We start from the raw sequence: 26468 nt of genomic DNA, 5'->3' as shown, positions 1-26468 counted from the left end.
TTCAGAAAGAAGATACTATGGTTAGTTAAAAGAAATATGTTCATTTGAAATAAAAGCCTTAAGAATTTAATACAATTCACTGATTTAGTGATACAGAATTTCAATATTTTTTTCTACTCTATTGTACAAGCAGAAAAGGTTGGAATTTCAGAGCCATCTAAAAATTTAAAAAGTCTCTTAATGTACGTATTCCTTAAAGTGAAGGCTATCATATCATTCTGTACTCTTCCCATAGCAAAATTAGCAAATCTGTTTCCTTAACCTCACTCACTGTTTTTCTATGATATATTTTGCTAGCGATTATTTACTGGCCATCACTGCAATAACTGTGGCTTAAACAAGACTGAAGGACATACACTTTAAAAATAAACATTTTTGTAAGCACTGTTTTGCAGTAGTAGTTTTGCTGTAGTTACTTCAAAAACTACCAGAGATCAGAAAAATTTTAAGTTTTATCTTTATACAATTATAAATTTTATGTTATACAGGTGTATCTTTCTACATATAAATATATAAAATCAGATTTAAAGTTGAACAAAAAACTTAAGTCTTTACAGAAGTTTTTCTAAAACTCAGATATTGGAAAACACTTTAAACATTAAACAATTTTAATAGACATTTCTGTACAATGCAAAGTAGTTTTATTTACACATAGAAAATGTAGGAGGAGTAGTGTGTAAAATGACAGAACTCCTTTATATTTAATGGCAGGTAAATCTAAAAAAAATAAGCAACATTCCATTCACATATAGTTTTAAGCAATAAATAAGTATTCATAAATAGTGTGAATCTATATCAAGATTAATAACAAAAATCACAAATCTGAAATTTATTCCTTACTTTATGTGTATCCCATTACCTTTGTGTGCTGATTACTATACTATCAAGTTTTTAAAAATTTACTTTGCAACCAAAAGTGTAAGTACTACGGCCTCAAACCAATACAGAAAAACAAAAATCAGTAAAAAGATTTTTTTCCTCTAACTTTTCACATTAAACAAATTTGATCAAAGATTTAAATTAGTTATCCTGACTAACAATGCCTAGTTAGCACAGTATTTTCCCCAAGGAAAATTCCTGAAAGGGTAAAATATAGATGAAAACAAACTTATCAGTCCAGAAATAGAGAAATGTAAAAAAAAGTGTTTCCAAGTCAGTAGTGTATTAAAAATTGCCAGTTTTGTCAGATAACCATGAACTATGTTTATTTTTATTAATTACACTGGATCTGCTGTGTTGAGAGTCTTAAGGAGAGGCAGTGCTCTTACATGTGAAATCGGTTGACACTCTGTTCTTCAAAGATTGCATAGAAATAGCTTTTAGTCAGCAGTCTTATGAAACAGTTACAAAACCCAGTGGTGCAAAACTTTCCTGAAGAGCAGAAAAAGCATCATTTAATATTCTTGGGGCAATATCAAGAAGAGGAAGATGGAGGAGGAGCCTAAAATTAAGAATAAGTTATGTTAATTATTTTGGTATATTATTCTTGCCAGTACTCACTAGTTCATAGCTATAAACAACATACTGCCTACTTATAAAACAAGTTAGAAAGACACCAAATGTCCCAAGTTCACCAGCTTGGTACATTTAAAGTGTCCTGAAGCACTAACCTCATTTTACTTCTCCTGTACTTCATCATTTATTAGAAACTCTCATGAGTCATAACCAAATTCCCAGTGTTTTAGATACTAAAACAGAATTTTGTGGAAAAATAAAATTTAAAATTTATTTAAAATCTTATTAATGAATTATGTGTTTCACATATAATTCTGTCCAGAAAAATTTCAGCCATTGGTAACATAGTCAGAATGGTTCATTTGACATGGATGTAACCTGTCAGCCAAAGAGAGTGTACTGGAATGTGCATGTGTGAACAACGATAACTTTGGTCATTGGGCAGTTGATATTACTGAGTGAGCGTGCGTACTGTGTGGCCATCACACTTAAAATGAATGAGTGGGTAGGGCAATGAATCTGCATCCAATTTCAAGTCAAGCTTGAACATTCCTCCATGGGAACTATTTGGATTCAGAAGGTTGCAGCTACAGGCAACTGGTGATTGGCAGCTTCATCACAACATTATGCCCGCTCATGCAAAACGTGTTGTGCAGAGTTTTTGGTGAAACATCCAATCACCCAGGTGACTCAGCCTGCCTATAGCCCATATTTGGCACCCTGCAACTTTAGGCTTTTCCAAAAACTAAAATCACCTTCGAAAGAAAAGAGATTTCAGATTGTGGATGAGATTCAGGAAAATACGACAGGGCAGCTGATGGCCACTGGGAGAACTGTGTAAAGTCCCAAGGTGCCTCCTTTGAAGGGAACTGAGGCATCATTAGCCTATGTACAATTTTTCTTGTGTCTTGTATCTTCAACAAACCTATTTTTTCATTTCACATGACTGGATCACCCAGGTGACTCGGGTCCCCTATAGCCCAGATTTGGCACCCTGCAACTTTAGCTTTTCTCAAAACTAAAATCACCTTTTTTTTTTTAAAGAAAAATGTTTATTTATTTATTTTTAGACAGAGGGAAGTGATGGATAAAGAGGAAGAGAGAAACATCAATGTGTAAGAGAAACACTGACTGGTTGCCTTTTGTATGTCCCTGACTGGGGACCTGGCTCGCAACCCAGGCATGTGCCCTGACGGGGAACTGAGCCAGCAACCTTTAAGTTCGTAGGCCACACTGAATACATAAAACCATAGCAGCCAGGGCTAGAATCACCTTTGAAGGGGAATAGATTTCAGACCGTGGACGAGATTCAGGAAAATACAACAAGGCAGCTGATGGCCACTGGGAGAACTGTGTGAGGTCCCAAAGGGCCTACTTTGAAGGGTACCGAGGTGTCATTTATCTATCTACTGTGTGTCTTGTGTCTTCTTCAGTAAATGTCTATGTTTCAGAGTACATCATGGCTGGTACTTTCTGAACAGATGTCATATGTCATGTTATTTTTTTTACCAAGAAATCTTGAGAGGTATGCACTCAAAAAACACCAGAAACTTAATTTCAAAATTTACAGTCAAAGGCAATAGCACTGAATCAGTATCAATAACTCATGATTAACTAACATACTTGTATTCCTACTGCCACAAGTAAATGCAGCATATTCTTAAAATTAAATACTATTAATTTCACAGTATTATTAATTTAATTTTATGTACCTCATGCACCGCTTGGTCCAGATGCATCTATTATTTCCATCAGTTTAATACTTACTGCAAGGACCAGGTTTTAAGCAAATACAAACAACTGAAACATAAGTACATTTAAAAAATACTGATGTCCTTTTGGTTCATCTTTATACAATTAAGCTCCACATATTTCACTTTCTTAGTTAAGTTAAATAAACATACAGAGTCAGCTCTGGCTGCTGTAGCTCAGTGGATTTAGCTTGGGCCTGTGAACCAGATGATCACAGTTCGATTCCCAGTCAGGGCACATGCCTGGTTTGCAGGCCAGTTCCCAGCAGGGGCGCACGAGAGGCAACCACACATTGATGTTTCTCTCCCTCTCTCCTTCCCTTCCCCTCTAAAGATAAATTAAGGGGGGTTGGCTGGGGTGGGAGTAAAAGATAGAAAACTCTACTTGAATAATAATTAAATAAAAAATAAAGATAAGTTAAAAGAATAAAGATTCAGCTAATGATCTAAAAATACACAAAAATTTAAAATGTGATTATTGTGATTATTAAGGTGTTTTCATTGAGAAGAAAATAGTTAATACACGTTTATTACATATAAACTGCTTTAAAATTTGAATAGATAGAAATACCTTTTTCTTATGCACTGGAAAATTTAAATATCTTACTAATCAATACATCAGGTAGCAAAAACAAACATTGCTGCTTCAAAACCCAGCCATGTATTCATATGTTGACTTCACTTACTAATGTAAATTGTTCATAGACTTGCATTAGGTCCTCCATTTTGTACTGTTCTAGCACCACAAAATTATCCAAATTTCCACTTGTTTTTCGTGCACAGTCTTGGCAATGCACTATGTATGTCTTTTGAGAATTGCTTTCATTTGTAACAAAAAGCAGATCAAAAACTTCCACCTATTTCATAAAGAAAGAAACACAGAATACAGGTAGTTCAATTTATTACACTACTTTTGCAGAACTATGAAATTCAACTATATGTGAAATTGTGGGTAGTGATGTTTTCACTGGCTGCAGCTACTTGAAGGCTAATGTTACATATATAGAACCTGACCTAAGGAAAGCAAATACTCATTATAAGCACTGGATAAAAGCCTATTTTTATTTTACCCAAAACATAAAATGAAAATAGGTAAGTCATTATTTTTTATATAAACTTCTCTAAAATAGTATTCAGTGTTCTGTGTTTGAATATGCGTCTCTCCTTACATTAAGGTAGCAACTATATACTATTCATTTTTGGACCTCTAGAGCATATGATTGTGCTTAATGTTTAATCAAAGCTCAAAGCTTAAGAAAAACAAGAAAAGAAAACCAGTGTAATGAATATAAGCACATTATTTTCAAAAACTGAAAATTCATAGATAAGTAGCAACAAATATTCAGTTCTAAGACTCATACTAAGAAAGCAGTACAGACTAGTAAGCATTAATATACAAAATAAATAGATCTTCTACAGAAAAAACTACCAGTTGAAAAGGCTCAGCCAGGATAATGAATAACACAAATGTATCACTTATTTTCACATACTAAAATGACACATTATTTAACATGTAACCAGAATTGGTTTTGTATAATACTAAACTCTGATAAATTTATACAACATTGAAATTCAGCAAGTGTATTTAATGAATTTATCTCAAGCATACAGATTCAAGGTTTAGTGTGATGCTTTAATGGCCTAGACATGTGGTTGTCAGACTTCATGAGCAATAAAAATTCAATATCTCAAATTATTCTTTGAACAGTTCTCCTAAAATTCTAGAGTCTATAAGGTTTCCCATTACTACTGATAAAAAGAAACACAGTTTAGTGACCTCAGTTGAAAGTTTTGAAATTTTTTTTATTATATTTTACTGATTATACTATTGCAGTTTTCCTTCATATTTCATATAAGAAGGGTTTGGTGGTGATGAACTCCTTGAACTTGACCTTATCTGAGAAGCACTTTATCTGCCCTTTCATTCTAAATGAAAGCTTTTGCTGGATAGAGTATTTGCTGGATAGAGCAATCTTGGCTGTAGGTCCTTGCCTTTCATGACTTGGAATACTTCTTTCCAGCCCCTTCTTGCCTGTAAGGTCTCTTTTGAAAACTCTGCTGACAGTCTGATGGGAACTGCTTTGTATGTGACTGTCTCCTTATCTCTGCTGCTTCTAAGGTTCTCTCCTTCATTTTAATCTTGGCTAATGTAATTATGATGTGCCTTGGTGTGTTCTTCCTTGGGTCCACCTTTTTTTGGACTCTCTGAGCTTCCTGGACTTCCTGGAAGTCTATTTCCTTTGCCAGATTGGGCAAGTTCTCTTTTATTATTTGTTCAAATAACGTTTTCCACTCATTGCTCTTCCTCTTTCCTTTCTGGCACCCCTATGATTTGGATGTTGAAACATTTGAATTTCTTCTGGAGATTCCTAAGCCTCTGCCCAGCTTTTAAAAAATTCTTGTTTTTTTCATTCTGTTCTGGTTGTTTATTTCTTCCTTCTGGTCCAAACTGTTGATTTGAGTCCTGGTTTCCTCCCCATCACTGTTAGTTCCCTATACATATTCCTTTCTTTTTTAAAAAACATTTTTAAAAGATTTTATTTATTTATCTTTAGAGGGGAAGGGAAGGAGAGAGGGAGAGAAATATCAATGTATGGTTGCCTCTTGCGCGTCCCCTGCTGGGAACTGGCCTGCAACCCAGGCATGTGCCCTGACTGGGAATCAAACTGCTGTTGTTTGGTTCGCAGGCCTGTGCTCCATCCACTGAGCTACACCAGCCAGGGCCCTGTACATTTTTTTTTTTCACTTTTCATAGCTTTCACTTTTCCCTGTATTTTGTGACAACACTTAAGTATTTCTGTGAGTATCCTGATTACCAATGTTTGTGAACTGTGCATCTGATAAGGTGTCTATCTCTTTGTCCCTTAGCTGCATTTTTTCTGGAGTGGGAGGTCTGGGTGCACCCGTTTGGTAGTAAGGGGTGAAGCTTTAAGTATTCCAGAGGGCAGGGCAACCCATGTTGCTGCTTTGTGAAAATGTATGTGAGGGAGGGGATCAAGAGGGAACAAGGCCATTTGCTCAGCTCTCTGCTGGCTTTCAGTCACTTCCTCCTCCACCCACAAGCAAAGTGGGCCTTTCTGGTGCTGATTCCTGGGTGATGGGTTTGTGTACATTCTACAACTCTGTGGGTCTCTCCAATGAACTCTCCTGTGAGGCTGGGAGTTTCTCCTGCTGCCTCAACACCAATAGGTTTTTTCGGTCAGAGGTTTTAAATCTTTTATTTTTTCCATGCTGAAACCCTAGGTTACTCAATCTGTCTTGTTTCCCAGTTGTTTGTCTCAGTTTATCTGCATGCAAATGTGGGACCACCGGGTCCTCCAGCTGCTCCCTTGCCATGAGTGCTCTCCACCTGGCTACCCATCTGCATTCCTCATACTGGTCTGGATGAATGTTTCTTCTTTAACTCCTTGGTTGTCTGACTTCCACAGAGTTTTATTTTCTGGAAGTTCTGGTTGTGTTTTGTTTTTAAATTTGCTGTCCCTTTGGTTGTGCAAGAAGGCAGTGTATCTATCTACATCTCCATCTAGGCTGGAAGTCCCATATTCATTCTGGAATTTTTCAAGTTGTCATCATTCTCCATCTGATCAAGTAACCTGCTGATTTCACTTTTTTTTCTTTAAAGATTTTACTTATTTTGAGAGGGAAAAAGAGTGAGTGGAAGATCCATGTGTGGTTGTCTCTTGTGCGAGTCATGCCACCTCTCACCAAGATCTGTTCTGAAACTCAGGATATGTCCTGACTGGGAATAGAATTGGTGACATTTTGATTTACACGACTGCGCTCAATACACTGCACCACTCAGCTAGGGATGATTTCACTTTCTAAGCACTTACAAATTTCCTTTGTTTTATATTTCTAACATTATGTATTAGTCTGGACATTTAGTTAATTCCATAAGATTACTCCAATAGTCTCCAAATTGATCTCTCTGCTCTACCTATATCAGCTCCAATTATCACCCTGTATTCCCTGAATCATATTTTCACTTACTACTTTGCTCAAAACTTTTAAAGACATCAATGACCTCAGAATAAAAATATTAAACTGAATTCAAGATACTTTGGAAGCCACATACCATTTATTTTTACAGGTTTCTGAGAATACGACATTCATTTTCTGGCCATACTGCCCTAGTAGGACTTATTATACATGTTACTCATTTCCCCACCACTACACTGTTCCTAAAAACTAATGTTTTATAAACCTCCAATTACAGCCACCTTTTGCCTGATGAAGTCAAATTCATTTTTTAAGGAGGGACTCAAATGTTAATAGGTCTGTAGACTTAAGAAAATATTATCAGAAGAATTGTTTTTCCTCAATTTTGTGTGATACAGTATACACACATCCATCTTCATATTCATAAGTTTCATGGGCATTACATTAGTTGTTTATGAAGTGCAATGTATGCTCTTACAGAGGAGATACCATGTGTATATATCTACACTTTTTGTAATATTTGGCCATGACAAAAAAACCAACAAATATGGAAAGAACTTCATGCTGATCTGCTTAGATCTGCACAGAATAATGTCATAAGAAACTATTCCATGAATACTTCTATACAAGATATTGTACTTCTAAGTTAATATGCAATCATATAAACATTTAATACAATGGCTATAACAATTTCAATATAAGGCTATTATATAACTTTATAGCTCAAGTTATAATAAAAAATATAGAAAAACTCTACAATGAAGCCACTTTCAATAAGAATGGTTACCTCACAAATGTTGCAGTAATGTGCTGGTTCATCATTTGTCCGCCCATGCCATATAACCTCTTTTCCTGCAGCAGTGAGAGCTTCCCTCAATGTCTGACATTGCTTTAGTATTTTCAAAAGGCAATACCTATTGTGAAGGAAAATTATTCATAACATCAAATGAATACTGAATATTCTTAAAATAAAAAATGACCCAAGATATAATTTTTAGGATTTTGCCTCTATGGTGTATTGACATGAAAATTTCATTGTCAAGGTCTGATTTGTTAAAAATTAAACAGTTGTTAAAGCTGCAGCAATGGCAAATTAAAGCAGTAAAAGTTTAAAATTGGTATTTGAATATAAAAACACAATCATCTTAGTCTACAAAAATTCAACTGTTATTTAAAGTCATGTTCCTAATATTTGCTTTGATTTAGGCAAGTGAAAACAAATTTTCTAAAAATGAAGAGCTTAAGTCTCTTCATCTTTAAAATACATGGTCTGAACTTCAGGCTGAAACTGCTTTGTTTGCTTTTTTTTTTCTTTTAATATTTTGCTTATTGTTACAGAGAGGAAAAGAGAAGGAGAAAGAGGGAGAGAAACATCAATGTGTGGTTGCCTCACACACACGCACTACTGGGGACCTGGCCCACAACCCAGGCATGTGCCCTCACTGGGAACTGAACCAGCAACTCTTTGCTCGGCAGGCAGATACTCAATCCACTGAGCCACATCAGCCAGGGCTGGAATGCCTTTCTTTATAGTAAGGTAAGGAGGCATACAGTTGTAGGCAGACACTCACAAACAGTATCACTTACATAATTAATTTTAATATTCTAAGACCTCAGCAGAAAATTATTTATTTGTCATTAGAGGATAGGATATTAATTATGAGACTAAAGAGAAAGTGATATTTGTTCGGTTTTAATTTGAAGGTAGTATTAATCTAACCCTTAATTTACATTAACATAAACTTTCTATAATTTGCACTTTTCTTACATTAATACTTATGATGCCAACAACATAGTGAATTTTCACAGTGTTCGTATTTCTGTGAGTTTGTGACTGGTTGGAATTGTCTGCTAAAGTTTCCATGAATATATAAATATCTGAAGTTCTCCTTTGAAAGCAGAGTTGCCTATGTGGTACATTTCAGCTCTAAAATTACTGTAAAAAGAAATTAGTTTAATGAAAATGTTAAGGTTTGTGGACTTTCTAAGTCCCTGGAATCAGAACAAATGTTAAGTGGGAGTTCTCTGACATACTTATTATATTGCTCTTGACCTGTATTTGGTTATTAAATAAATAAGTAAATTTTGTAATATGATTAGTAATAAAGGAATGAATCTTCTTTATTTTGTGTATCTGTGGTACTTCTACTTGTGATGTCAAGCTATTTTTTTTATTTTATTTATTTATTTATCTTTAGAGGGGAAAGGAGAGAGGGAGAGAAACATCAATGTATGGTTGCCTTTTGTGCATCCCCTGCTGGGAGTTGGCCTGCAGGGAACCAGTCTGCAACCCAGGCATGTGCCCTGACTGGGAACCGAACCGCGATCCTCTGGTTCGCAGGCCTGTGCTCAATCCACTGAGCTACACCAGCCAGGGCCTCAAGCTATTTTTTAAAAAATGGAAACCCATTCCTGACTGGCTAAGTGCGAGCCTGTGAACTGAAGTGTCACTGACTTGGTTCTGGGTCAGGGCCTGTGCCTGGATTGCAAGAGAAAGGCAACCAATCCATGTATCTCTCACACATCAATGATTCTTTCTCTCTGTTTCTCTTTCCTTTTCCTTTTATCTAAAAAATAAATAAAAGAAAACCCATACAAATAAATCTCGGATAAAATGATTTTAAGACATACACAATCTTGTTAATTTATTTTAAAATTTAAAGAGTATGAATAATAGCTCTCATTGGTGTGACTCAGTTAGTTGGAGCATTGTGTCATACACCAAAGGTTGTGGGTTTGATTCCCTGTCAAAGGACACACCTAGGATTCAGGTTCAATTCCATCAGGGCATGAGCAGGAGGCAACCAATTGATGTTTCTCTCCCTCCCTTCCATTCTCTGTAAAATCAGTAAACATGTCCTTTGGTGAGGATAAAGAGTATTAAAAATATCAAATCACTATATTTTTATTATATTTTATTCTCTTTACTTTCTGCAATCATTCGCATCCATTTGAGCTGTCAAATCACATTTTGTTTGCCTCAAATACCTGCAGTATTAGAAAAATTACTTAACTTTCTATAATTAGTATTGTTCAACTTTTTGCTTAAGAAATAAGCTTACATTTGCAGCTGTAGTGGTTATTTTGCCAACTAGATAATAGGTTTTATTATATTAACTAGTTTTAGTTTCATATGAAAAGATGTATATAATATACTAAAAGAAATGGAGCTTTGTTTGTTAGGAGTAAACAGAAAGCATGGTTAAGTCTTCTTCTGAAATCAGAGGTACATAATTACTTGCCCTAATAGCGGAATCTTAAACACTGAGAGCTGTGCCAATTTTATCTTACAGTAACTTAACTGCCCTCCAGCCTCCGATAAATGTTTATAAACTTTGCAGTCAATAGATATTGTTATAGTAGCTCTAACAAAGACAGAACATACTAGTACAAAATAAGAAGAGTGAAAAGGTAAAATATTTTTTACCTCTGAAAAAAAATTTTGTAGTCTAAATGTGTCCATATGTTTCTAATCTTCAGGGCCACTATGAAATAGATTCCCAAAGTCTTTGAATTTTATTAAGGAGATACACAGCCTTGAAAATCCCTTTCTAGGTATCCCCAGTGATTCTTATGATCTGCTTGATCATATAAACTAATATGAACTAGTGAAGTCCATACTTTATGTTAGCAAAAATTTAAACAGTGTAGTTTTAGAAGGCACCTTTTGCAATTCATCCAAATTTTTTTCAAGAGGACCCCAATAAATCAGAGCCAACTTCAAGTAATATATTAAAGCAAAGAGACTAGGCAGATTGTTTGGATTTAAATGATAACTTCTTTTTTGCATGCCTGACTTTCCACACACATAAAAAGCAGATAATGCTATCTATTAGATTAGGTAAAAAAGTGAATAACACCCCAAAGGATGTCCACATCCTAATCCCCAGAATATGTAAATACTTTGTATTACATGGCAATGGAAAGTAATGTATCAAACATTACTATGGAATTAGGGTTGCTAATCTAATGGCCTGAGATGCACATTATTCTAAATTATATGCCTAGGTTCAATGTTATAAAATGATCCTTACAGTACAAAAGAATTAGTATTAGAAAGATTCCAAATGAGACACACATGACTGGGCATTGTTGTCTTTAACAGTAGAAAGCTATACGGAAGCAAAGCAATATGGGAAGCAAGAAGAGCCTAAAATGAGCAAGAAAACTGATGGTTTTCTATTGCACAAAAAAACACAGCTCTGCAAATTTCTTTCTGTTAGCTCAGTAAGACCCATTTTACACAAAACCTTTGGCACTCAAAACTTAAATAAATCTGTGTTAAATTTATAAATTTTCTAAATTATCTTTATCTCATTGTACATTTCCCATTGTACATTTCTCATTGTACATTTCCCCAAAAATATTTGACAATATTTTGTCAAATATTGACTGTAGAGACATGGGCTAATTTCTCAGCTCTCTATTCTGTTCCATTGATCTGTATGTCTATTTTTATGGCAGTACCAGGCTATTTTGATTATGGTAGCACTGTAGTATATTGATGTAATTTACTATCATGTAGTCCTACTCCTCCAGTTCCCACCCTCTCAAGATTCCTGTTGCTGTTATGGGTCTTGTATGTGGTTCCATATAATTTTTTTGTAGTATTCATTCTACTTCTCTGAAATAGGCTATTGGTATCTTTGTAGAAATTGCATTTAATCTATAGATTACTTTGGGTAGTGTGAACAGCCTAATGAGATGTATTTTTCTAGTCCATAAACATTTATTTCTATCTTCTTCAACTTTTTTCTTCACTGTCTTATAATTTCCCAAGTACGTGTCATTTACATTGTTGGTTATATTTACTGCTACATATTTTATTACTATTATTTTAATCCTCACCCAAAGACATGTGTAGTTTTCTGATTATGTGTGTATGTGTATATATATATATATTTATATCAATTGGTTGCTTCCTGTATGTGTCTTAATCAATAATCTAACTGGTAACCTAGGCATGTGTCCTGAGTAGGATCAAACACACAACTTTTGATGTAAATGATGACAGTCCAACCAACTGAGCCACCCTGCCAAAGCTGCACTTTATTATTATGATTTTTAAGATTTTATTTATTTTTAGAGAGAGGAGAAGGGAGGGACAAATAGAGGCAGAGAAACATCAATGTGTGGTTGTGTCTTACGTGTGGGGACCTGGCATGCAACCCAGGCATGTGCCCTGAAGAGAAATTGAAACAGTGACCTTTTGGCTCATAGAGGTACACTCAACCACCTGAGACATGTCAGCCAGGTTGAAACTGTTTGCTTAGATACCGTTCCTGATAGTTTGTTATTGGTGTATAAAAAAGGAACTAATTGCTCTGGATATTTATTTTGTATCTTGCTATTTTTCTAAATTCATTTATTAGTTCCAGAAGTTTCTGGTCGAGTCTTGAGGGTTCTCTATATTTGGTATCATGTGATTTACTCATTACATTCTTAACCAGATAATATTCTTCAATTACTTAGAACTGATATAACCATTAACATTTGTCAATGTAAACTTTAAAACCTATGTACATATGTGTGCTTTTACCCTTCTACTTCCATTATTTCTCCCTATCTCCCTAATTAAAAATACATAAACAAAAGTATGTCATGAATGTTTTAAAATTTCCAAGGCTTCCCTGGCTGGTGTATTGAGCACCAGTGGATTGAGCACCAGCCTAAGAACCAAAGGGTCGCCAGTTCCATTCCCAGTCAGGGCACATGCCTGAGATGCAGGCCAGTTCCCCAGTAGGGGGCGCGCAAGAGGCATCTACACATTGATGTTGTTTCTTTCTTTCTCGAACCCTTCTTGTCTCTAAAAGCAATTAAATAAAATCTTTAAAAATAGTAAGAATAAAAATAAAATCTCCAGAGCTCCAGCAATTGTCTTCTATTCAGTTAGCACTCAAATCGTGTATTCACTAAATTAAAGGTATGACAAATACTGCTGGCTGATGAAAGTACATTTTCACAGGAGGCTGAGTAACTCTTATTAACTCTTTTAGTGTGGTGACAAAAACAGTGCTAATCAAACATTACACAACCAAGGGTTGAAGAAGAATTCTGAAATTATTGTAAAAATTATTAGTATTCAGGGGATTGCATAGTTTCTAAGCAATTATCGGAAATACAAAACCCATCCTGACTGGTGGGGCTCAGTAGGTCAGAGCATCATCCCTTATACCAAGAGGCTGTGGATTTGATTCTCAGTCAGGGCACACACGTAGGATGAGTGTTAATCCCCTTGCTTGGTATGCATATAGAAGGAAACCTGTCAATGTTTCTCTCTCTCCCCGGCTCACTCTAAAATCAGTATGTATAAATCCTTGGGTAAGGTTTAAAAATAATTAAAAAAAAAAGAGAAAAAACTCAGGCTGAACTGGAGTGCTGACAAATGCACAAATTCAATAACATTCTTTTTAATTTTAATTAAAAAATGCCTGCAACCCAGGCATATGTCCTGACTGAAAATCGAGCTGGCGACTGTTTGCTTCACATACCTGCCCTCAATTCACTCAGCTATACCAGCCAGGGCTAGATTCAGTAACATTTAAAAAAATGTGTAAGCATAATATGGATAAAAACTATTTTCATTTATTTAAGTGAAAAAGAACCTAAACTTGTATATTAAAGTTCAATACTAAGATTACTATCATAACAAAGAAAATGAAATTTAAATTGCCACTATACAAAAAATTGGGAACATCCAGGTTCACAGAAGGCAAGTCATAGCTCACCATGTATCAAATATTGAGAGGGAAACTCTTGAGCTAAAAGGGGTCTAGAATGATGTTAAGAATAATATGGGTTGGAAAAAATGGACAGAAGTGAGATTATTTTAAACAAGATTTTATTTATTTATTTTTGGAGAGAGGAAAAGAGAGGGAGAGAGAGAGGAAGAGACACATCCCTGTGTTGTTGCAAGGGGAATGAGAGATGTTTTAACATTGAGAAAAAGGTAAGAACAACATAGCTTGACAATCACCTTTCCTTGATTCCTTTTTTCTCATATTACTATCCAATCTATGAATACGCTGTAAAGTTTATGCTTCACAACAGTGTGTAGTATGATTCCTTCTCTCTTCTCTCACTGCTGCCATGGTTATTGCAATTGCATTCTATTTCCTCTAGTTCTAACCTTGCACCTTTTAATACATTTGCCATAAAGTAACATATTCATACCTTTAAAATACAAAAAAGAACCTAGCCCTTTCCTTCTTTAAATCTTCTAATAGTAGCCTATTATTTCTCAGAATCAGTCTCTAAAGTTCTTACCATAACTATAAATATTCATGTATAACTTGATACTGGAACATTTATGGAAAAGCACTATACCTAATTTATTCCTTTCCTTCATTCTACTACAATTACATTGGCCTTTCTGCACTGTAAGTACACCAAAGCCTTTCACTTGTTTGGAGGTGGAGTGTCCTAAAATGCTTCTACCGTCAATCTACGGTTGTCTGATTTTCATTGCTTAGGTGCAGGCATAGAAAACATGTTCTCAGAATATACTTTTATATAGCAGCATTCTCTATATCTCTAACCAGAAAAATACATTGTCTTGTTTAATATTACTCATATTACTTAACAGTTATCTATTTATCTACGTGCCAATTTGTCTTTTTGGCAAACATTTTGTTTTATACACTGAACTACCTATAATCATTACCAAGAATAATGTCTGGCATAGAATTTTGCTTCTCAAACATCTGTTGAATGCAATTCATTTTGCATAAATCGTAGTAACACTTAGAGCTCTGGGAAAACCATTACAGTTTTCAAAAAACTAACTTGATGTAATGATCAATAAAAAATTTACCAAATGACTATAAACTGTGTGACTTTATTAGAAATTATTACACTGAGTAGGAGTTTTGACTACATGTTTACCTGAACTTTTCAAATTTCATTTATCTAACGAAAACTGGATTGAGTTACTAGTAAAATAGCACATAGGTATATTACCTTGGCATTCCAATTTTTGTATGAATATATTGGGTAGAGGAAAATTTTGATTTCAGAGTAGAAATTATCTATAATAAGCCAGCACTATTAAAATTTATATTTATTGATTTATAGAGAGAGGACAATGGAGGAAGAGAGAGAAAGACAGAGACATTACTGTGAGAGAGGAATATCAATTGGTTCCTCATGAAATGTGGCCCAATAGGGTCCAAACTCATAAACCAGGCATATGTCCTGATTGGAAATTAAACTGGAGACCTTTTCTTTTGCAGGATGATGCCCAACTAAGCCTCACTGGTTAGGATAAGCCAGTAGTGTTTTTAAATAATCAAATTTTCATGAACAAACATACCTGAAAAACTTAATAAAAACATATAAACACTGGTTTAACTATTAAGCCACAAATTTCCCAAAGTTGTTTGACAAGAATTAGTCTTTGATGATTGATAGTGAAGGGGAAGAGGACAATTTGGAGAAAAACTACTAAATGGCACTGTCTAATATGCATACTAAATGGACGTAATAAGTGGAATAGAAACTAGGCTAACAAATGAAAAGCTACTAGCATATATATATATTCAAATTATTACTCTATTATGTTTGCAGTGAATGGGTCAGGAAACTAAGAGGACAATTAAATTAGAGCAGCCAGAAAATTTTACTGTTTTAGTTAAATCACTATTCCTAAAGTTACAAAATTAAAAAAAAAACATTTTATTTATGTATTTTTAGGCACAGGGGGAGAAAGAGAGGGAAACATCAATGTGTGGTTGTCTCTCTGGCGCCCCCTACTGGGGACCTGGTCCACAACCCAGGCATGTGCCCTGGCTATGAATCAAGCCAGTGACCTTTTGGTTCTGAGGTTGGTGCTTAATCCACTGAGCTACACAAACCAGGGCAATATATGAGATATTTATATTATATTGTCATCGTCTGTTGATGCAGGCATACTTCTAGTACCAAAAATTGTTAAAGTCCTGGGAAATCAGTTTAATCAGAGGTTAAGGGAAAGCATAGAGGAGTGAATTTAGTATAGAATCGTGTATACCTTAATTCCTCTCTATATCATAATGACAGTCTATTTGGAAAAAATACATATTTTACTTATGGAAGAAAATATTTTGAACATGTCAAAATTGTGGCACTGTTTTATCATCTCAGGTCAACTGACATATTATTCACTGGGGAAACTATTAATTAGCTAACACTCCTCACTATACTTTACACCCCCCAAAACAGAGACTATAGCAGTTTTGGAAAGCACTTACTTAATCATTTCAAAAAGCTTGGGATCAGAGACTTTGATATTCCGAGCCATATTCCAAGACAGATGAACCATAGGCACTAATGACTTCACATTTTGCAATTTGTTCCATTCATATCGTTCCACTGCCAATTTGTACTGGCAGGCTAGGAGAAAAAACACTTAACTTATAAAGTAACCCAAAGTAATGAAAGACATCACCTCTCAGGTGATAAGTTTAAGACCAATTCCAAAAATCTCAAGATACTAAAAAGATTGTTTTACAGTAATAATAGTTTTAAAAGGATTTATCATGCAAACAAAACTTAGGGTTCAGCATCATGCAAGGAGTTTCTCTCTTACCTCATTTCACTGCTTCACATAAAGCTTTATGGATTTTTAACAATTCTCATTTTGTAGGTTAACCAACCCCCAACAATGCATGAGCCTCTGAAAGTTTCAAAACATTTGACTGAAGTGGTAAGATTTATCAAAGGTAGAACCAAGGAGTTACCACTCAGCTCTTTCTTGATTTAAAGACCAGATTGTTTTTTTTCTTAAATATTTTAATGCTTATGCCATTACAACTGTCCCATTCTCCCCTTCATGTCCATGTGTCACAAGTTCTTTAGATTCTGTATTTCCCATAGTATTCCTGCCCTCCCCTGTCTATTTTTTACCTACCATATGATACTTATTCTGTGTACCTTCTTCCTCCTCCTCCTCCTCCTCCCACTCCCCTGTTGCTGACCCTCCATGTGATCTCCATTTCTGTGGTTCCACTCCTGATCTAACTGTCCTCTTAGTTTACTTTTGTTTTAGGTGTGGTTGTTAATAACTGTGAGTTTGCTGTCCTTTCACTGTTCATAGTTTTTATCTGCTTTTTCTTAGATAAATCCTTTTACCATTTCTTATACTAAGAGCTTGGTGATGATGAACTCCTTGAATTTGATCTTATCTGAGAAGCATTTTATCTGCCCTTCCATTCTAAATGAAAGCTTTGCTGGATAGAGCAGTCTTGGATGTAGGTCTTTTTATTTCATGACTTGGAATAATTCTTTCCAGCCCCTTCTTGCCTGTTAGGTCTGTTTTGAGAAATCCACAGAGAGTCTGATGGGAACTCTTTTGTAGGTGACTGTCCCCTTATCCCTTGATGTGTCTAGGATTCTCTCCTTCATTTTAATCTTGGCTAATGTAATGGTGATGTGCCTTGGTGTGTTCCTTCTTGGGTCCAACTTCTTTGGCACTCTCTGAGCTTCCTGGACTTCCTGGAAGTCTATTTCCTTTGCCAGACTGGGGAAGTCCTCCTTTATTATTTGTTCAAGTAAGTTTTCCACTTGCTCTTTTTCTTCCCCTTATGGTACCCCTATAATTCTGATGTTGGAGTGTCTAAAGATGTCCGGGAGGTTCCTAAGCCTATCCTCATTTTTTTGAATTCTTGATTCTTCCTTCTTTTGTTTGGTTGTTTCTTTCTTCCTCTGGTTCACTCCCTTGATTTGAGTCCCGGTTTCCTTTCCATCACTATTGGGTTCCTGTGCGTTTCCCTTCATTTCAATTAGTTTAGCCTTCATATGTTCCTCTAATTTGTGGCTAAAATCAACCAATTCTGTGAGCATCCTAATCACCAGTGTTTTGAACTGTGCATCTGAAAGGCTGGCTATTTCTTGGTCACTTAGAATCATAGGCTCTGGGGCTTTGAGCTGTTCTTGAGTCATAATGTTCGGCCTGTTTGCACCTGTTATGTTTGAGGGGTGGAGACTTACATGTTCTCCAGGGCTGGGTGACGCAGTTGCAGGGTTGTGATGCTGTATGTGGGGGCAGGGTCGGAGAGGAAAAAAATGGCACTCTGCTCTGCTCCACTCCCTCTCAGATTTCTTCCCCTCTGTGACTTCCCACAAGCAAATTGGGCCCGGGCCCCTGTGGTGCTGGTTCCCGGGTGTGTGGGCCTGTGCACCCTCCAGGACCCTGTGGGTCTCTCCAACGAACTCTCTGTGAGCCTGGGTGCCTCTCCTGGCCCCTCGACCCCAAGAAACTCTTTCCAGTTGGTGCTTTCGGGCTCTAATTCCCCTCATTGGGGCCCTAGATTGAGCGGTCTGTCTCACTGTTCGCTCCTTTGCTTGGTTTATCTGTGCGCTAATGTGTGACTGCAGTCAGCCAGCTGCCCTGTGCCCTCACTGGGTCCACCTGTCACCACCCCATGCCTGGGATCCACCAACCACCTCCGCCTCTGCTCCTGGCTTGGTAGGACAGAACGGTCTTTCCATCCCAATCCCATTCTGCCACCGACTCCGCCCCTCTTACTGGTCTGGCAGAGTGGTTCGTTGTTGTAGCACTTCTGTACAGTTCAATTTTCACTGTTTTGGCTGTGGTTTTGTTTCTAAAACTTCATTGTCTTTAAATTTAGTTGTGGGAGGGGCACAGTGTTTCCACCTATGCTTCCATCTTGACAAGAAGTCCTCCTTTTTCTTAAAGTAGTTCCTTTAGCATATGTTGCCATATGGATTTGTTGAAGTATGTTCTTTTAGTCTTATTTTGTCTGAGGAACTTTTTATTTCTTCTTCCACTTTAATTGAGAGCCTTGCTGGTTAAAATTATCATGGTTTTAGGCTTTTGTTTCTTATTAATATTTCTAAGAAATATTTCTTGGAATATTTCTTGCCATTTCTTTCTGGCCTGTAGTGTGAACATTGAGAAGTCAACTGCTAACCTTATCAGGCTGCTTTGTATGTTACTTCCTTTTTCTTCCTTGCTGCTTTTAAGATTATCTCTTTGTTTTGAATTTTGCTGTTTTTTTTATTATGTGTCTTGGGGTAGGCCTCTTTGTGTTCCTCTTCATTGGAACCCTCTGTACATCCTGGATTTATGTCTTAACAAATTGGGGGTGTTTTCCATCATTACTTTTCCAAATGGTTTTCTATCCTTTGCCCTATTTCTTCTCCTCTGGTATCTCTAGTATATGGATATTATTGTGTTCCATGTTTCCTATGGTACGCTGAATAACTGTTCATTTTGAGTCTTTTCTCCTTTTCTTGTTCTATCTGGAAGGGGTTTTTTTCTACTTTGTATTCTAGCTCGCTGATATGATCCTCTGCCTCATCTAGCCTGGTTTTGATTCCTTCTACTTGTGTTCTTTAATTCTGAAGTTGTGGTCTTCATTTCCTCCTAACTCTTGTTGATATTTTCTATGTCCTTGTTCATGCTGGTATAATTTGTAATAAGTTCCTTGCAGCTTCCCTGTAGTTTTTGGTAATTCTCACAGAGCTGATCAAGATTCCTTATAAACATTCTTTTGAGCTCAATATCTGATAGTTTACTTGCCTCTATTTTATTTCACATTCTTCCTTTGGATTCCTCCATTCCTTTTGATTGGGACTTGTTTCTTTGTCTTTTCATTTTACGAGAGCTTCTTCTCAAATTTATGTTTTGACTCCCTGAGTTTGGGGTATGAGTTTCTATGGTAGGAGGCCTGTGAGATTCTGTGGTGAATTCTCCTTGATCACCTGAACTTGATGTTCTTACGATGCTCTTTGTTTCATTTATGTTTGCTTAGTGCATGCATTTGGGTTTTGAGTTGGTCATTCTTTGGGGGGTCCTTCCCTCCAGCTGGTTGCCTGAGGGTCACTCTACTCACCTTATCTTATGTGCTGTTTTTGCAGGTGCTGTCAAAACAAAATCACATAACCCATGAAAAAAACCCAATCCCACAGAGATTACTCCCACCCACAACCCCACTATCAACAGCAAATGGATCAGTATTAATCATTGTGTAAAGAAATTAAGACTGTTATGAGAAAGGAGAGTAAATGTGAGATGAACTACTGAAAGAAAAATGATTTGGGGATGGTAGAGAGAGGAACACTAATAAAGGCAGGAAAGTTGTAGCAATGTGAAAAGTGAAAGTAAAATTTACACCATAAATTAAAAAATGTAATTAAGAAGAAGGAATGGAATAAGAGAAAGGAAGCATATAGTATTAGATTTAAACAAAAACTGAACCATAGCCTATGTGGTTCACTGGACTGAGTGCTAGCCCGTGACTGAAAGGTCACCAGTTCAATTCCCAGTTGGAACACATGCCTGGGTTGCAGGCCAGGTCCCCAATGGGGGAGTGGGAGGATACATGAGAGGCAACCAGTTGATGTGATCTCTCACACATTGATGTTTCTTTTCCTCTGTTTCTTGCTCCCTTTCCCTTTATATAATAATAAAGAAATACATCTTTAAAAGATAAAAAGTTGAAAGAAAATAAAGTCAGAGAGAAAGGAAAAAAGGTAAACAAATAATGGAAAAAATAGGAACTGAATTGGAGAGAAAGATCCACCACAGCACTGTCAATGATAAGTAAGCTAAAGTTAACATAGGTGGGACAGGAATAAGAGATGAAATAGAAAGAATGAAAAGTTTGAGATGTGTAGAAGAAATAATTAACTTTGGAAAGATGGAGGGAGAGGGAATACTCTGAGGAATAAAAAACAAGATAAGGCTAAGGAAAATTAAATTTTGAGACAAAAAATACTAGGAGAGGGATATGATTAATTTGAGATTTGAAATACAAAATTAGTGAAGATCTAGTGATAAAATTGAAAAATGCAACCATATCTATCCTATCCAGAACCAATGAGGAAAGATTGCTAAAAGTGGAGAGATAATGAGATATTTGAAGAGCAGGGGAAGGAATATGAAACGACCACTGATAAAATTGGGTTTGAAAAGCTGGATGGGGTAAAAATTGTATGTGTGTAGAATAGAAACAAGATGTAGCAAGAGAAAAAGCAAAATTTAAAACAAAAATAACAGGAAATGAGAAGATAAAATGGGGTAAGAGAAAGGGAGGAACAAATACGTGAATTGACAAACTGTAGTATAAATCTAGTGACTCAATGGAGAGTGAGTCACTTGATGGACAATAAACAAATGTTCAAAAGCTATGCAGGAATGAAAATATCACAAATCATGGGAAAGACCCTAGTGGGTTTTGTCTCAGTAGCCTTTAGTATTTACCACTCTTTTTTCTTTCTTTTTTTTTTGTTTTCCTCTCTGGATCTGCTTCTGGCAATGTCAGAAGGTGACCCTATCTGGTCTTGTACAGCCAGTAGAAGACTACAGGGATCTGTTGTCTCTGGCTGTCTTCCTTGATTGTTAATCTTGTCACTCTATGCTTAGCAGTCAGACTTAAGAACTACAGGGTAGACCCTTCTTGGATCGGGGCGGTTGCTGCCCCTCAGGCTGCTGTCACTTGGAGGAAAGTGGTCTGCCTTAGCAGGATGGTTGGTGCCATATGGGAGTTGACTCAGCTCTGGGAACCTGGAGGCTACTCTCTCCATTCTCTCCCCAAAGCTTCCATCTTCAGCTTCTTTTCAGGTGTCTGCAGCCCACTCTGCTCCTGTTTTTGACAAAGCCCAGGGTAAGTGGCTATAAGTGAAAATTTATGCATTGGTCCTTTAAATAGCTCCCTGCGTCTCTAGCTAGAAGTGCTCTGTCTCTGGTAGTGCATTTTTTAGCCACTGGTGGTTATCTGTGTACTTTTTTGGATCTGGTGCTCTAGGCTGGGGTCCCAGTTTAGGGTTTAGACCCCAAACTTCTCAGGGGAATTCAACTAGCTGGTTAATAACCCCTCCAGTGCTTCAGTTGACACCTGTGGGTGTCCAGCCAGCCCTTCTCCAGTCGAGCCTCCTCCAACCTGCACTCCAGGTTGTTCTGACACTGATTCTTCTCTCTGTCTGAGGCTTCTCTCTTGCTATTCAGTTTGTTCAGGGCAATTTCTCCACAATTAAATTGTAATCCCAGATTGGTCCTGGAGGTGGTTAGTATAACTTCTACTCACTTCTCCACCATCTTGGATCTTTGTTTTATATAAATTTTAGAATCATTTTTCTAGTTCAGAGAAGAATGACATTGGTATTTTGATAGGGACTATACCAAATTTTTAGATTGCTTTGGGTAGTATAGGCATTTTAACAGTGTTAATCCTTCCAATCCATGAGTAGGTTACGTTCTTCCACTTATTTGTATGTTAAATAAAGTCCTACCATAGCATTAAAGGAAAAAACCACATTGAGACTGATAGGAAGTATGGGGACACAGACTGGGCTGGTCCCACACCCACATCTGGCAGATAAAAATAAGGAGATATATCTCAGGAGAAAGGGGCCCAAGCCCCACACTAGGTCCCCCAGCCCAGGGTTCCAGTTTCAGGAGAATAAATCATCACAACTTCTGGATATAAAAACCAGCAAGATTAAAAAAACTATTTGAGCACTGGGAAAATATCTCCATAGGTGTAGTGCATCAAATGGAAAGTACTTTGAAGGTGACTGAAGTTTAATAAAGATATGAGAATAAATATACAACTATTTATAAATTAAGTCCATTTTGGGGGTCCCCCTAATATATCCTTTGTTATATTAAGATAACATCCCTTATGCCTACTTTAATGAGAGGCTTTTTAATGTAAGTGGACATTAAATTTTGTCAAGGGCTTTTTCTGCATCTTTTGAGATGATCAGATGATTTTTATCATAGGTGTTGTTGATGTGGTATGTAATGCCAACTGAATTGCATATATAGAACCATTCCAGCACCCATGGCATAAATCCCACTTTATCATGGTATAGTATTTTTCTGATACATTGTTGAATTTTGTTTGCCAGAATTTGTTGAGGATTTGGGTGTTTGCATTCATACGGGTATTTGGTACTAACTCTCCCCCTTTTTTTTAGTGCCTTTGTCTGATTTTGGCATCATGGTAATGCTGCCCTTATAGAATGAGTTTGAAAGTGTATATTCTTAAATATTTAGAAAGAGTTTGACAATCATAGATACTAATTTTTTGAGTTGTTGATAGAATTAACCTGTGAAACTATCTTCCCTAGACATTGTTAGATTTTTGATTACTGCTTTGCATTGCTAGTAGTCACTGTTCAATTTTTTTGTTTCTTCTTTTTGTACAATTAGAGGTTGTATGTTTGTAGAAACTTACATTAATTTTTCTATGTTGTTCAGTTTTTTGGCATATAATTGTTTATATTATTCTTTAATGATCCTTCATATTTCTGTGGTGTCTGTTGTAAACTCTTCTATTTCATTTACTTGGGGTTTCTTTTTTGTTGGTAAATCTGGCTAAAAATATATTAAGAGTTTCAGGGATCTTTCCCATTATTTTCCTTACTCTCCGTTTCCACTTTGGTAATTATATTTCCTTTATTCTACTTGTGTAGGGTTTGTTTGATTTTCTGTTTCCTTTCAGAAAAAGAAAGTTAAGTTCCTTATTTGAAACTTTGTGTTTCTTGGGAGAGGTCCATATAGGTATGAACTTGCTGTATCCTCTAAATTCTCAGGAGCTGTATTATTTTTTCATTTGTTTGTAGGTATATTTAATTTCCTACTTGATTTTTTCTTTGGTCTTCTGGTTGCCTAGTAATGTTGTTCAGTCTGTGCATGTTTGTATTTTTTCCAGTGTTATTATAGTTGATTTCTAGTTTCAAACCACTATGACCAGAAAAAAATGCTTGGTATGAATTCAGTCTCCTTGAGAGTGTGAATTAATACTTTTTTCTTGGCCTACTCTTTGAATAGCCTTGAGGAATATTTCACATGCACTTGTAAAAATGTACTTGCATTTTTACAAGTGTAAAAATGAATAGGGGAATGAAATGTCCTATTAATTTGATATGGTGTAACATAACAAAGTCAGTGGTTCCATATTAGTTTGTTGAATGAATGATCTCTCCAACAGTGCTAGGTTAGGGCAGTAAAGTCCCTACTATTGTTACTGCTATTAATATCTTCCTTTATGTTCATTAGTATTTGTTTTATATATTTAGTTGCTCCTCTGTTAGGTTCATAGATAATTATAATCATTATATACTGTTTTGGATTGATCCCTAAAATTGTGTAATGTCCTCCTTTGTGTCTTTTTACTTTCTTTATTTTAATACCTATTTGTCTGATGGTAGTATTGCTACCTCAGCTTTCTATTTGTTTGCAAGGACTGTATCTTTCAATCCCTTCAGTTCGGTCTGTCTGTATCTATTATGAAGAAGTTTATAATGAAGACACATTTTAGATGTGTCTCTTATAGGTAGGATATGGATGGGTCTGCCACCCTATTTCTTTTTAAAAGTTTAATTTTATTTTTACTTTTAATTATAGTTTACATTCAATATTCTGTATTAGCTTCAGGTATACAACATACTTTACAAAGTGATCACCTTTATTTTTTATATTATTTATTTATTTATCTTTAGAGGGGAAGGGAAGGAGAGGAGAGAAATATCAATGTGTGGTTGCCTCCTGTGAGTCCCCTGCTGGGAACTGGCCTGCAACCCAGGCATGTGCCCTGACTGGGAATCAAACCATGATCGTGTGGTTTGCAGGCCCGTGCTCAATTCACTGAGCTACACCAACCAGGACCAAAGTGATCACCTTTATATTTTCAGTACTCACTTGGTGCCATAGTTATTACAATGTTATTCACTATATTAACTATACTGTGACTTGTACCCTGTACTATTCTGTCTTTTGATTGGTGCATTTATTGTGTTTATATTTGAAATTAATTATTGATATATACTCAAAGACATTCATAAAGCACTACTTTTACTACCCCTTTCACACTTCTTTACTACCCCATCCAACTTTGTTTTATGTATCTCCTGATTATTTATTGTAGTAACAGTAATTTTGCTTCTTTTGTCTTTTATCCTTTTTATTAGATTTTAAGTAGCTAACTCACTATTAATTCTGTAGTTGCCTATAGTGTGAGATATATTTTCTTTTTTGTTTTCCCTATTACAAGTGTTTTTTATTTTTCTGTTATATTTTATATATCTATATTTTCTGTCGTATACTTTCTTTTTCTATATTTTCTATTTATATCTTTCTATTTTATTATAAAGAAGACTAAAGTTTTTTTGTAAATCTGGTTTAGAGGTGATGGACTTCTTCAGTTTTTGCTTGTCTGGGAAACTCATTTTCTGTCCTTCAATTTTATTTTTCTAAACAGCTTTTTAAAAATTTAATCTTTAATGTGGTTTTTCTATTACCATTTAGTCTCTTTTTGTCTCCCTCCTCCCACTGTTGTCTGTGTCCATGAGTCCTTTTCCCTTTTTGCTGAATCCCTCCACCCCATAACTTCCCCCCACCACACTAGCTGTCATCTGCTCTCCATCTCTGAGTCTGTCCCCAGATTCCACATATAAGTGAAATCATACGGTATTTGTTTTTCTCTGACTGGCTCATTTCTCTTAGCATAATACTCTCCAGATCCATCCATAGTGTTGCAAAAGGTAAGACTCTCTTCCTTTTTATGATCGAGTAGAATTCCATTATGTAAGTATCCCATAGTTGTTTTACCCATTCATTTATTGATGGACACTTGGGGTGCTTCCATATTGTGATGATTGTAAATAATGCTGCAATGAACATAGGGGAGCTTACGTTCTTTCAAATTAGTGTTTTGGATTCCTTCAGATGTATTCCTAGAAGTGGGATCACTAGGTCTAAAGGGATTTCCGTATTTAGTTTTCTCAGGACATTCCATACTGTTTTCCACAGTAGTACACTGGTCTGCATTCCCCACAATAATGTACTAGGGTTCCCTTTCCTTTACAACCTCGCCGGCACCTGTTTGATTTATTGATGATGGCCATTCAGGTGAGTGTGAAGGGGTATCTCATTCTGGTTTTAGTTTGCATCTCTCTGATGGCTAGTGATGTTGAGCAGTGGCCCCAAAACTCATTTTATGTGGCCTCCATTATCCTAGTTGAAAAACCAGATAAACAAAGACATACAAAGAAAGAAAACTACAGGCCAATATCCCTGGTGAATATAGATGCTAAATTCTCAACAAAATACCAGCAAACCAAGTATAGTAATGCATCAGAAAGATCATACATCATGACCAAGTGATATTTATTTTGAGAATATAATGTTGCAAACCAATAAATGTTATTCATTTCCTTTAATTCTGAATGGTCACCTGACTGGTATAGGATTCTACATTGTACATTCCTTTGTTTCAGCACTTTAGGTATTTCCCATCCCTCTCTTGTGGCCTTCTAACTTACTGCTGAGAAATCAACTGATAGCCTGTTTTATATGGGAGTTTCTGTTTTATATGG

At 36.0% G+C, this 26468-nt stretch overlaps 1 protein-coding gene across 1 annotated transcript; it reads right to left on the bottom strand.

Moving 5' to 3' along the window:
* Positions 1–24802, bottom strand: LOC119000755 (lysine-specific demethylase 6A-like). The gene is made up of 5 exons (XM_037065884.1): positions 24793–24802; positions 16373–16514; positions 7933–8059; positions 3893–4063; positions 1–1441 (listed from the first exon to the last, which is right to left on the bottom strand). Exons 1-5 carry the CDS (start codon positions 24800–24802, stop codon positions 1415–1417), a joined length of 477 nt encoding a protein of 158 aa, XP_036921779.1. The 3' UTR covers positions 1–1414.
* Positions 24803–26468: the final 1666 nt, after the last annotated feature.

Source organism: Sturnira hondurensis, unplaced genomic scaffold (assembly GCF_014824575.4).
Source record: "Sturnira hondurensis isolate 20B ecotype Veracruz unplaced genomic scaffold, ASM1482457v3 Scaffold0016273, whole genome shotgun sequence".
Taxonomy (NCBI): domain Eukaryota; kingdom Metazoa; phylum Chordata; class Mammalia; order Chiroptera; family Phyllostomidae; genus Sturnira; species Sturnira hondurensis.
This window is presented reverse-complemented; position numbering and strand designations above follow the sequence as displayed.